Genomic DNA, 14,579 nt, shown 5'->3' with positions numbered 1-14,579 from the left:
TTTGTATTCCGAACAACCTTGATCTCTACACGATCCTTTCCCGATCAATTCGACCGCTACTCGACGAATTCTCGACATCTTCTCGAGTGACTTGCTTGTCGATCTTTACTCGAATGTTTTTGACATGTCAAAAACTCTCGGGTAGAAAGTCAGATCGATGACGAGCAATGTAGACTATCCCGAACATTCTTGTCGATTGAGTCAGACCAGTTTCCCGATCACGTAATTTGTCTTGATCTGCCTTGATCGAGTTGATCTGATCGGCAGTGTGAACCTACCTTAAGCGCTGTCTGATCTCAAACAGGGGCCATGATCGGCACTGTGTGAACCCCGCATTATGTGTGTTCCGTAACGTTCGCGAAAACTCAGCCGATGTTGTCTAGTCGGATTACAATCTCGACTATGCCGTGACATATTCTGCTGTATCGGATCGAAATCCAACAATGTTCTGTGTTTTCTGATTGGTGTCCCGTTGAAGGGAATGATTTGGAGAAATTTTTCATTGATATTTTTAGCCGATTAAGTCCAGATTTCAAACAGATCTTGTCGAATGCGAACCGGTTTTGCCGAAACCGTTCCGGAATAGTCCCATTATTAATACGAAATTCGGCAATGACACCCACGTCCCGACAATTGCGGATCAATACGACTGAGTCCATACAAAGCCGTGTGCAATGCGATGCAGCGGAACCTGACAGGATTACGTTCTGACAGTACCTGATCTTCCCGAATATTCCGACAGTTTTTTTACGGATATTTTCCGTCAGCTTCGGTTCACTCTCTGATCTCTGTTGGATAATATTTGGTAGAATCGGGACGATGTCGGGACCATGCTAAAGATATAAATCGGATAAGAATCGGATTAAGAACGGGATTATCGCAAAAAACGATTGATTATCGACACTACCTGAAAAAATCTAGTTGTTGTGATTAAGTATTTTTTTATGCCCCACCAACGATAGTAGAGGTGCATTATGTTTTCTGGTCTGTGGCTCCGTTCGTGCGTCCGTTCGTTCGTCTGTGCGTCCGTTCAGATTAAAGTTTTTTGGTCAAGGTAGTTTTTGATGAAGCTAAAGTCCAATCAACTTGAAACTAAGTACACTTGTTGCTTATGATATGATCTTTCTAATTTTAAAACCAAATTAGACTTTTGACCCCAATTTCACGGCCCACTGAACATAGAAAATGAAAGGGGAGTTTCATGTTAAAGTTTTTGGTCAAGGTAGTTTTTGATGAAGCTGAATTCCAATCAACTTGAAACTTAGTAAACTTGTTGCTGATGATATGATCTTTCTAATTTTAAAGCCAAATTAGACTTGTGACCCCAATTTCACGATTCACTAAACATAGAAAATGAAAGTGGGAGTTTCAGGTTAAAGTTTTTGGTCAAGGTAGTTTTTGATGAAATTGAAGTCCAATCAACTTGAAACTTAGTACATATATTCTACATAGTATAATCTTTCTAATTTTAGTGCCAAATTAGATTGTTATCCAATTTTTACAGTCCATGGAACATGGAAAAGGATAGTGCAAGTGGGGCATCCGTGTACTTTGGACACATTCTTGTTTCTACAAATTTTCATTAAAGTTTGATTTTCCGTCCACAATTCACAGGATCTTGATCAGACTTTTGACAAATTTTAATCGGGAATGGTCCTATTAAGGACGGCAGTAAAAATTGCGAATGTGTGACCCCAGCTTAAATGACTGATTTACAAAGCATGACGGAAATCATTGGAACTGATTCCAATTGAAATAAGTCCAATAACAATTTTAAAAATGTAGTTTGCACGAACTTTGTAAGAGCACATCGTTATGAATAACAATTATTGATAATATAAGTTAAACAGTTTACCCCCATACATGGAAACTTCCGGTTTTGAGTTGCTAACCAATCTTAGTTATATTGGCAAAGAATAAATTCGTTCATTACGTATAACCAGTGGGTTATATGCCGATATAAAAAAAAATGACTACCTTGTCGGATTTTTATTGGAATTATCTCGCAGTAGTTTGGCTTGTATAGTATTCTAGATTTATATACTTGTTTCTCTATTATTCTTCCCTTTTCTTTTAAATTGATTTTGATGTAATCTGTACTTTTTTACTTTGAAATTTGAAATCCCCTTTATATTCTGTATATTTAAATGGTATCTGTAATCCTAGAATATTTCTTCGAACCTAAAATGGTGATTTGAGTATAGAAACCGGATTACATCTGTCTTTTCTGACCGGCAGTAATACCCTTTACAACGGGTTGTGTTCGTTTGGCTGTGCGGGATGTACAAATACACAGCCACGACCGATAAGAATGGGGACGTTTAACCGTTGCTTTGTGTACCTTTATTGAAACACTCTCTGTACTTTCAGAACCATTGCAGCAGCCCGTTAATGGTCTTTGATTGCTGGACTTAATTAGAGAGAGGTTAATAACAAAATACACAAAATTTACGGTCTTGAGGAAACGATAATAGACAGTCGGCGGGGGACGATAAATGGCTGACCCGTGTTAAGAGAGAGCCATATCTCTTGCACGTTAAAGACACCCTTGTAGATTTCGAAAAAGAGTAGGCTAATGCCGCTACAAGGCAGCACTCACACCCGCAAAGTGGAAAGGGATTGATATAAGTTGCAAAACTTGTTTCCCAATCCACTATAAATAAATATGTTTAAACTAAGTACACAAAACTTATCTACAATCAAGAGTAAAATGACATGAGGAACAGAGGATCTCATTTTTGGATTAGCAAATGAACCTTCTATTACATACACACAAATAAAAAAGGAGACGAATACAAAGTTAGAGTTCGGTGTTATCGTCTGTGCAACAAAACAGGTTGTGTAGATCGATATCACGTAAGTGGTGATGCATGAATAGGCTTCGCAATTGGCAATGGACTTATCTTTGATAGACAACTTTTAGGCATGATTGCTAGAATGAGGCTCACAACAGGCAAACATACCAGTGAAGAAAAGGAAAAAAAATAACAGTGAAAATCTGAAAAATCAGGGAAAGACATCAATTGAAAAAAAAAAATAATGTCTTGATAACTATCATAGATTCTATATCATTAAACTGTGTTCTCTCTTTGCAAGTGGAGTCTATTTGTATGATTGAAAACACAATTTTCCTAGTTTGAGCATCGATGTTACTTCCTGGTCGGGAAGATGTGGAGACAAGTGAATACAATTATATTGCATTAATTTTCAAGTGGTGTTTAACTTAATTGTAGTATTGGAAACACATTTTCCCTAGTTTACGCAATGATATTGCTATTCCAGTACTTTGTCGGTGAGAGGTGGAGCCAAGTAAATATGATAGTATTGCATTAAACATAGCACAAGTGTCTCTTTGAAAAAGTTCGATTTAGTCTTTTGATGAGTTTCGAATACCAGGGTATGTTGACCAATGAAAAGGCAATTCAAATACAAAAATAACCAAAAATAATCTAGTGGCCGCATAACCATCTCCCTCCTTTTTATGCCCTATTTATAGGCATTATGTTTTCTGTTCTGTGCGTCCGTTCGTTCGTCCGTTTGACCCGCTTCAGGTTAAAGTTTTTGGTCGAGTTAGTTTTTGATAAAGTAAAAGTCCAATCAACTTGAAACTTAGTACACATGTTCCGTATAATATGATCCTTCTAATTTTATTGCCAAATTAGAGATTTTACCCCATTTTCACGGTCCACAGAACATGATAGTGCGGATGGGGCATCCGTGTACTGTGGACACATTCTTGTTTTTTTAAATAAACTATGTATTTACATTGTCATAAATATTTGTTGTATATATATAAAAACACGTCCAGTCAAACATTTAAGACAAATAACAGCATTTTAATCATTTATTCCCATTCTGTTGTCATTGTAGGATCTAAGAAGTTCAAGAGATTCAGGCAACCATTCATGTGCATATGATGTACACGACTGGATTATATCTGTGCGATGCAAGAAATTTACAGTTATGAGTCAGAATATCTGAAAGCGTCTGTTCTTTAATAAAGGAATACAACTTTATTCAAGTGTCTTTTAATCTATAGGAAAAAAAAAAAAAAACTTATGCCTCCTGTGAAAATTTATAACGGTATCCTACAATCAGCCATCTAATTTACAAAATAACAGTTACACATATAAGCTTTTGCTTTATTTGTACTTGTACAAATAACACCTCATATCATCCGCTTTTTATATTGAACAAGTGGTAATGTGAATATTACATTTTGCGTACCAGTTCAATTTGGGTCCGTGTTTAAACTATTCAAATTCTTTAAAAAAAACTCTTTTCACATGTAAAACAAATGCACGCAAATGCAATGCACCGCTCTTAAACAGATTGCTTTATTTAACCATACGAACCTAAATTGTACTTTAGTCCAGTAGTCAAACCATTGACATGAATATAAATAATGTGGTCATTTTTATAAATTTCCTGTTTACAAAACTTTGAATTTTTCGAAAAACTTAGGATTTTCTTATCCCAGGCATAGATTACCGTAGCCGTATTTGGCACAACTTTTTGGAATTTTGGATCCTCAATGCTCTTCAACTTTGTACTTGTTAGGCTTTATAAATATTTTGATATGAGCTTCACTGATGAGTCTTATGTAGACGAAACGTGCGTCTGGTGTACTAAATTATAATCCTGGTACCTTTGGTAACTATAAAAATGTATGTCAGAAACACGCATCATTAAGTCGTGTCATAGTTTCTCAATGTCATTATAATGACAACCATGGTATTTATAAATTAAAAATAGTCACTATACAATAGGTTTCCTTTGGGGTTTTGAAATTAAATATTCTCAATCGTCGATTTGCACTATCATCATGTATTATGCAGATCAGAACTAGTCAATAATTATACCTATAGCAGTGTACAATTTCTAGAACTGAAACAATTAATTGACAATATAGATTTCCAATATATTGTATGAACATTTTCAATTTGTTTATAATGATGATCTGTGAAATTGATACATGTTTCATTATTAATTCTTATTTAAAATTTGGCATTAATTATCTGAAATATAAGACGAATTAGTTTTGGAAACAGAATTACATTTTAAAAAGAAAAGGAGAATGTTTGAGAACATGTGGATTTAATCTGTAAAGAGGTAAGAAGATTATATTTTATTGTAAACAGAAGAGAGAGAGAGAGAGAGAGAGAGAGAGAGAGAGAGAGAGAGAGAGAGAGAGAGAGAGAGAGAGAGACAAAGAGAGAGGTGCAAAATTTGAAACCAATAGAAAATATTAAGTTCATTTTTTTTTTTTTTTTTTTTTTTTTTTTTTATCATTTATCATTTATACAATTTACCTAATCAGGTAGACCAACCAAACCATAGACAACCAACTAACAGTAATAATGGGTACAAATGAACAATAATGGCTTGCAAGGTTATAATAGCTTTGAGAAGTGGCATAATGTACTGAAAATGATATTGAATCTACTGAACATAATGTCGAATTTACTGAACATAATATGAAAACTACTGAACATAATATAAATAATGCATAAAGCACCGAACAAATTATACAATCAACATCAGCAATACCATAGCCGATGAGGTTTATCAAAGCGTGGTTATCACTACTTATATCAAATATAGTTTAAATATTCCTAGTTTTGAAATATATTTTCTAATTCTCAAGTGCCAATGAATCATACAGATATCTTTTAAAAAATCCAATTTTTACAGAGTATAAAAGATTGAGTTAGGATAAGAAAAATGGAGCATAAAACGTTACTGATTTTGGTAATGGTAGTTATGATTTATTCACTGATTTGTGCAGCAGTAATGATGGTATTGGAAAAAAGAAACGAAGAGACATCGGCGAGTGACGTATTATCGACAATAAACACGTTTTTATGTAAGTGCACATTTGAAAATGGTTATTGAAACAAATTTAAAGATATGTATATCATTCTTGACTATCTTTACTTTTTTAGTGGGATTACTTTTTATGCATTTTTTTTTCTCATATATTTTTTAAACTAATATTCAAATATATTTGACTGTAAATATATATATGAAAATTAAGGGCATGATAACAAAACGGGTTTTTAAGGACGAAATGAAAATGAGGTGTTTGTTTCGTAAACGATTGTTGCCTGTATATGACAGTACCGGAATGACATTTTACTTTTTATAAATTATGACGGAGATGGAGATTGTCTCACTGGAACACAGTTTATATACGTAGAAAATTGACATACAAAGTAGACTTTATAAATGTGTTTTATCATGGAAAATTACGGGTTCTTGACCGTAAGGTTCCAGAACATTCCACATGAAAAACATTTTATAAAGTATAATAGTTAACTAGAATTTCATGTAGAGAAAGATTTCTTTCTTTTCAATGTATAACATAATAAATACTTATTATAATTTCAAGCACCCCTAGGATGAAATATTGTTACTTAAGGTTGTATTTCTATTAAAACCCTTGGTAAATAGGGGCAATCGTTTTGCTGTGAGGGATTGTTAAGTACGCAGCCACGTCATGTCGGACTGGGGTCGTTAAATCCAATGTCTTGTGTATAGAGAAAGTGCCACGCTATCTGCACGTTATGATTCTTATGAACCCTGGTATAAACTCTTTGAGGGGGTTTGTAGGTTGTGGTTACAATGCATAGTTGCTGTGCTTATCCAATATACCATCAATTTCCTCTGGCAGTCTAAATTTCAATGATGAGTCTTATGTACACGAAACGTGCGTCTGGCGTACTAAATTATAATCCTAGTACCTTTGATTACTAGTAATTCATATACCCGTATTTGTGCAAGGGATAGAACTATACCGAACCGATGTTTTGTTTATTTTTCATCAGCTGATCACTCATCCTGTATGACCACAGTAGAATTACAAGTATTTCTAAACAAGATAAAAGATTCATTCGATAGCGGAATTATGTCGCCAAACGGGACAGCTAAACCGCCACAATGGGATTTCGAGAGTTGTATTTTCTATACTATGACAGTATTAACAACTATAGGTACAGTACATGTAAATATTAAAACTTACAAAGATGTTTATATTTCTGAAAAAATGAGCATTGAAGTATCCTTTCATGTTGCAAATTGTTTGTAAGCTAATTTATGTATTTTGAATGAATTTCTTATCAAACTTCAAAACACTGAATACTTTTCAAAGCTGTTATAGTAATGGTAGCAAGTGAAAGATTTGGATGGCTTGCTTGTGTAAATGTTTGCTTAATAATTTTAGTTAAGATAGATATCGGTTACCAAAAGATAGGCGGGGCTTCAACTTGTATACATTGCTTAACTTTTAATAATATTTATAAGTGAATTGTACAAATGCTGAAGCCTTGCCTATCTATTGACAGCAGGTTACATTCTTTATTACAATGCTTGAGGAAACATTTATACAACCAAACTGTTAACTTGCTAGCAGTAGTATAACAGCTTTAAAGCTGGATTTCTTTTGATTTTTTTAAAAAAATATATCAAGTCAATAAGTATATTCATTTCATAAGACCAGGTAAAAATTGACACATGTGACATGAACTGACAAATCATAGCGTTTTAATAATATAATATTAAAGTAATACAAAATTAATGTGACCATAACTTATTTATATATTGTATTTTCAAGGTTACGGGAATCAAACACCAGTAACAAAAGAAGGGAGAGTTTTCACAGTGATATTTGCTACAATTGGTATTCCCGTAGCAGGGCTTATGATGGTTGGTGTTGCCGAAAGAATGAAAAGATTAACAAAACGAATAGAAAATAAGAAATTACCATGTCTTAAAACCCATTCAACAATTGACAATATATTGAAAACTATATTAATACATGTAACTATGATAACATTATTGGTACTAATCCCATCCACAATATTTCTTGTCGTAGAAGGCTGGAGGTATGGGGATGGAATATATTACAGCTTTATAACGTTAACAACGATCGGATTTGGAGACTATGTTGTGGGTTAGTATTTATCATTTGTTCAATATAGATGTGCATAATGCAAACTATCTCTCGAGCGATTTATTTAAGCGAGTAGTAATGTAACTTTTTCAAAGTCGGACTTAAATCTAATCTTATATGTAGGAATCTAAAGTTTGTCATTTGTATGTATTTCCCATAGGGTCGTATGCTAAACTAAGTCCTCCACTGGTGGCCATCTGGGATGGTGGATCAGCTACAAAATAACAACCCTTGGTCAGCACCTCATAAGGAACAATCATGCTATGTTTGGTTTCATTCCATTCAGTGGTTCTCTAGAAAAAGTTCAAAATGTAAAAAGTTAACGACGACGGCGGACGGCAAGTGATGAGAAGCTCACTTGACCCTTTTGGCTAGATGAGCTAACAAATTAATACTAGTATGCCGAAGATAAATGTAGAATATTTGAATAACAACTTTAAACCAAATGTACGATGGGGACGCTAAAGTGCGATGGTCACGCCAAAATGTAATGTTATACGTTAAAGTACGATTCCTCTATACGCTGAAGTCCGATGGTCGGCGAAAGGATAGACGTAAGAAAAAGAGTTGTTATTCAAATATTCTTCATTTTGTATATTGCAAAAAAATATAACATGAATGTGTAGTCGCTACAAAAAAGGAGAAAATTTATCTCGGCAAAGATCGTCTTTCTTTCTCATTTAATTTAAAGCGTAAACAAATAAATGTTACATATTCCGACAAATATCGAATTCTATATTTTTAATTTACGAGGACGACTGTAAGGGGAGATGCTCCCATAAGAATGAACGACAAGCTACACCAATTATCACAATATTTAATACGCCCGAATTAGTTAAAAATTCATCTACAAGAAATGTATTTTGTGACACCTAACTAACATTTTAAGCAATTTTTACGTGGTTGGTCTTTTGGAATCATTCACTTAAGACTACTGTTTGATTATAATGCCTAGCACATATGGTATATCTAAGCTTATAATACTAGATTTTGCAAAAGGACTATTTTTACACTGAATGTTCGCTCTCGAACCTTGCCCTATTAATCCATCGCACTTTAACGTGATATATTATAGTACTTTAGCAAACAAACAACCATCGCACTTTAGCGTGAGCCACCATCGTACTTTAGCGTAGGCCACCGCACTTTAGCGTGCGACACCATCGTTCTTTAGCGTAGACCATCGCACTTTAGCGTGACCATCGCACTTTGGAGTACCATCGCACTTTAGAGTCCTACATATATACTTGTAAATACATTTAAAAAATAGGAAAAAAATCGCCGCTAAGTCAGCTAAAAAATAGGTAAACGTAAAAAAATAATATTTGTTTACATTAAGTTTCTATATCGTACAATCTGGCTGATAACGATATCTGTTCACTCGGGATAGTTCAATTTTTAAACTTTTAAATTTTTGTTTTTATTTAAAAATCGAAACTTGGTTGATATTGAAAACTTTTTTGTTGTTTACTAGTATATCGATATTGTAGGTTTTTTTAAACGTATAAATAATATATATATCGTAATGTACAAAGCAAAGTTCATGGTTTTAAAATGTCTCGATTATTTTATATTCAGTTTTCTAATATTGTTAATATTAAAGATATTGAGAAATATCGCAAAAGTTTTCTGAAACAGTTATTTTTGTTTTTTTTCTTTAGGCATCAATGACGATAGAGCTGGGAAGCATGTGTACAAATTCATTGTAGTGGTGTGGATAATTTTTGGTTTATCATGGGTTGGAGCCTTTATCGGTGACACCACAGAAAAATATAAAAAGTTTACAGAGCGGAAGGAAAATGAAAATAGACAGGTAATTCATGCCACTCTCCAAAAAGGAGTACGTAGATGATTTTCGATGTTGTACAACATAGACCTTTTGTATTGTTATGCCGCATTTATGGACATTATGTTTTCTGGTCTGTGTGTCCGTCCGTCCGTTCGTTCGTCCGTCTGTCCCGGTACAGTTAAACTTTTTGGTCGAGGTAGTTTTTGATGAAGTTCAAGTTTAATTAACTTGAAACTTAGAATGCATGTTCCTTATGATATGATCTTTCTTATTTTAATGCCAAATTGGAGATTTTATCCCATTTTCACGTTCCACTGAACATAGAAAATGATAGTGCGGATGGGGCATCCGTTTACGTGGGACACATTTTTGTTCTTATTCTGATATGAAAATTAAAAGGTTTCATGGAAAGATTGCCAATTAGACAATCCACCGCCAGAGCCCAAACGAAGAAGAAGTTTGAACCATCACGAAAAAATTTGTTATAATTACGGTAACCCCCCCGCGCGATTTTATTTCTGAATATGTTTTTTGCAAATATTTTCAGAGCAGTAAGGCGATTCCTAATTTAGTACTACTGTAAGCAAGACTTTGTTATCAGCTTTGCATCGTGTTGTTCTAAAATTGATTACCATGTTTTTCGCTCTTCTTTAATTGCAGGTTGGAGATGGAAATTCCAAAGAGATGAAAGAAAAGGACACAAAAGAGGTAGTATCGCTTAATATATATAGTAATAGAAGCCGAGTAAAAAAGAGATGGAAGAGACCCAGGGGACATTCAAACCTTATAAATAAAAAAGAAACTGACACACGAATGTCGTAGAGACAAAATATGCAGTAAACCAAACACAACATAGAAGAAATCAATAGAATGAACAACAAAATCCTTGCTAAAAATCTAGGAGATCATCTCATGTATTACCCCAAAGTGTAAACAGAGCCCGTTTAGTTAAATTTTGTTTTCATTCTGACTAAGGAATTATGGAGATGTAAAAGTACCCGTCCATTTGTTTCCATGTGTGTCCATCTGATGAGTTAAGTCTTTCTCAACTATTTTTTATAGTTTGTCCTGATGTGTACATTTACACTACTGTCCAATGTCAGGGTGAGGTCGCCTTCGAGTTAAACAGTCTGTCTGTGCCTGTCCCAATTCAAGGTCCTGTAATTCAATGGTCGTCGTTTGCTGCTGTGTAACATACATTTGCTTTTCGTGTATTATTTTGTACATAAATTAGGCCTAGGTTTTCTCGTTTGAATTGTTTTACATTGATCATTTCGGGGCATTTCATTATAGCTGCCTATGCGGTATGGATTTTGTTCATTGTTGAAAGCCGAACGGTAACCTATTTCTGTACCATTTTGTCTGTTGGGGAGAGTTGTCTTTTTGCAATCATACCACATCTTCTTTTTATATTAGTAAATTGAAATCGTACAAACTAGTTTTGAAAGGAATGAAGGAAAGGAAACCAAGACCCGAGTAACAAAAGCAATATTTAAAAGCGTAATTGAACCTTGTGGCTATCACATTGGACACAACACAGGCGTTGTTACATTTCATATCTCAAAAGTTTTCAGTTTGATTTCAGATAACGGAACGGTATATGTTTGTAAGGGCAATACATGAGTTTTAAAATGCTGGGATGAATTCAATGTATTTTTTACTCAAAACTATTCAACTGGATTAAAGAGGCTCCTGACTTTGGACAGGCGCAATATACGACGGGGTTAAGCATGTTAAGTGTGATCGCAACCCTCACCTTATACCTCTATAATATAGCCAAAACTAAAAACCCAGTAATACGTATAGTAAAATTCAGTTTAAAAGATGTCCGTGTCCGATGTCGGGATAGGTTACAAAAGAAACTAAGCAAAATGACAATGATACATAAATTAGCAAAGGACTACTGGCGGTTACTGACATGCCAGCTCCAGACCTCAATTAAACTGATTAAAAATTATATCTTCGGGGTTTATTATCATACGCTCGGTACAGCCTAACAAAAACACAACAAATACAATAACATCAGCATGAACCACAGACTTTAGTTTGAATACATCTATAGACGACAAGTTCACGTGACACTACTTATAGATCTTCCCTTTCACGCGATAGGGCGCTTATAAAGGATAAGTTAACGTGATAGTTTTGTAGATCCTCCCTTTCACGCAACAGGGCGTGTCCTCCTTTCACTATATATCACTTGAGTTACTGGTGTTGAAACTCTGAGAGAAAAAGTTGGTCACTTGTGTCTTTATATCAACAAATCAATGTTATTATGTGGTTGTATATCAAATAAAATCGTTGAAAGGCATTTATTTTTAATACCATCCGAAACATCACAGAATGTCAAGATGAAAAGTTTCCTCGCACAACTCCGGAGTACTATGGTACAAGTTGATCAAGCTAACTTATAAAAAAAAACCCACACATATTTTTTTCTGAAAATTATCATGCTTGACACAAACATTTACTGTTCAAAAATTGACCTTGAACTTCGTTCTTCTTTTCTTTTCTAGGGAACATCGACAGATTTTAACCTCGGAGCATTTAAAATAAATTAACATATATTGACTTGTTATAGTATGAATTATAAGTGTTAGAAATATGTTCCGTTTTTCAGAAACATATTGTGTGTGTGTGTGAGTTATTTATAAACACGTTCATATATTGTAACGAATTTAAGCATATTGAATTTAAACTAGCAGAAGACAGATTTTATTTCATATTGATTTTAGGAAAGGGTATAGTTATAAGACTAAAATAATAAAGTTTGACTGTAAGACTTTTCTTTTTTATTATTAATCTGCTAAAGCATCACCTGAAATTAAAAAAAAAATCTTCAACAAAATAAGAAACAAATAAAGGCAACAGTAGTATACAGCTATTCGAAATTCATAAATCGATTTAGAAAAAAACAAAACCGGGTTACAAACTAAAACTCAGGGAAACGTATCAAATATAAGAGGAAAACTACGACACAACAGAAACGAACTATAATATATATCAATAGCCATTTTCCTGACTTGGTACAGGTCATTTAAAGAAAAAAATGGTGGGTTGAACCTGGTATTCTGACATGCCAAACCTCCCGCTTATATGGCAATGTTAAATATAACATTAACATAATAACATTACATGACAGGACTACAATACAAATAAATGGGAGAACATATAGAACAATTCTCAAAAATACTTAGTATTCATTTAAAAATCATTGGAAATAGACAAGAGAGAAAAATTAAACCTCATTCAAGTTCCAAGATGCGACAAACGAGCTCAAACGGAGCAGAAGTATTAGGCTTTTAAATATAAATTTTGAGTTCTTAAAACAATCAATGCCAATTGCAAATTGTAAAGCGATACATTTTCATTGTAAAGATTTGCAATTATACCTGTGTGCTGATTCTAAGCAATTAACATGGGCCTGGTATAATAATCCTCAATTATGTTGTCAAAAATTATTCTACAATATATTCGATTCTACAATATATTCGATGATAAAAAGTGAAACTTTCAAAAACGGTTACCTTGCTCAGTTACATTCTTTTTTAGGAACACATCCGATATGACCACGACACCTAACTTCTCCTTCCCAAAGACACTTTGCTTTGTTACCATACTTTTCTGAAAAAAAAATGGAAAAAAAAATGTTCTGCAGTGTTGAAAATATTTTTAAAAACTTACATCTTTATATAAATAACACATAGCTGAGAGGGTGATAGAGCAGATTGTTATCCCGAGAAAACATTGTAAACCGGGGATAATGCTTTTTCGAGGGGTAACAATCTGCTCTATCAACCTCTCAGCAATGTGTTTTTTAATTTATTATACTGAACGTCCTATCATTATTGTCTTTTACAGATTAATTTTATTTTAAAAGTATTTTCTATGGCGTCATAAGCATAACAACGTTACGAGTATTACAACAAAAGAGAAGCAAGATGTTTAATATTTTGTATTTTGACAGTCAAATAACAAAATCTGAGCCAAAACGTGGAACTTAAGCATTGTATTTAATTACTTCATGTAAACTCAAAGATTTGTCCTTAATATTATCGATTTTTGATTGGTCTAGACGAGAGGGTGACATTCAAAAAAATTGTCACCCTCTCAGCCATGTGATAGAGTAAATTAACACCCTCTTATTAGCCAATCAAAACAAGGCATTTTAACGTGAAGTATGATAAAACAAATTAACATATACATGTACTGATATAAACTGTTGTCGCCTTTCAAGATAAAAAATATTTTTGTTACATGAACAAATTTCTATTTAAGATAGGAATAAGACGCAATGTTATTAGTGCATCAACGAGACATTAGACAAGAAACAAAAGAAAAAAAAAAGAAAAAAAAAAAAAAACAAAAATCCAAGAAAACCGCTGAAATGTAATAAATCAAGACAAAAATAATAATTCATTTATTTATTTCTATCACAGAAAGACAAAAGAAAAAGTGCAAGGTAATTTGTCAAATATCCGTCTTGTAATTTTCCCCCAAATTGTGCTTGGAATTACAAACTAGCGATATAAAATAATCAAACTGCTGTTTTGTGAGAAAAAAAACTTAATTTTTCAGGTATTTCAAATTCATTTTACATGTTCAAAGAAAATGCATGCCATGTTACCAATATATTTAGACATAAAGCTCTTCAGACTGTTAATATCTGAAGTTTTGAATTGCCAATTTTGATTGACAAATACCTGCTGATAAATGATTACTCAGGTTAAGAATGCAAAATAGTTTATTATAAGATATTTACTCTGACCGCATTCTTCAAAAGACTCATCAGATTTATCCTTGCAATCGGGTACACCATCACAAAAATCTTTGGGATGG

General features: G+C 33.5%; 1 protein-coding gene across 1 annotated transcript; it reads left to right on the top strand.

The window, feature by feature from the left end:
* The first annotated feature begins 5,009 nt into the window (after positions 1 to 5,009).
* On the top strand, positions 5,010 to 12,378 carry LOC143047633 (potassium channel subfamily K member 5-like). Its single transcript, XM_076220797.1, has 6 exons — positions 5,010 to 5,112; positions 5,695 to 5,866; positions 7,613 to 7,951; positions 9,613 to 9,764; positions 10,401 to 10,448; positions 12,257 to 12,378. Exons 2-6 carry the CDS (start codon positions 5,725 to 5,727, stop codon positions 12,299 to 12,301), a joined length of 726 nt encoding a protein of 241 aa, XP_076076912.1. The 5' UTR covers positions 5,010 to 5,112; positions 5,695 to 5,724; the 3' UTR covers positions 12,302 to 12,378.
* Positions 12,379 to 14,579: the final 2,201 nt, after the last annotated feature.

Source organism: Mytilus galloprovincialis, chromosome 10 (genome assembly GCF_965363235.1).
Source record: "Mytilus galloprovincialis chromosome 10, xbMytGall1.hap1.1, whole genome shotgun sequence".
NCBI classification, from domain to species: Eukaryota; Metazoa; Mollusca; class Bivalvia; order Mytilida; family Mytilidae; genus Mytilus; species Mytilus galloprovincialis.
The sequence above is the reverse complement of the archived record's forward strand: the minus strand, read 5'-3'. Positions and strand labels throughout refer to the sequence as shown.

What these genes read in the sequence shown, in the direction of transcription:
- LOC143047633 (XM_076220797.1), top strand. Translation starts at nt 5,725, where the DNA reads ATGGAGCATAAAACGTTACTGATTTTGGTAATGGTAGTTATGATTTAT. An exon ending in GACAATAAACACGTTTTTAT is followed by an intron (nt 5,867 to 7,612) that starts GTAAGTGCACAT and finishes TGTATTTTCAAG; the next exon opens with GTTACGGGAATCAAACACCA. An exon ending in AAGAAAAGGACACAAAAGAG is followed by an intron (nt 10,449 to 12,256) that starts GTAGTATCGCTT and finishes TTTCTTTTCTAG; the next exon opens with GGAACATCGACAGATTTTAA.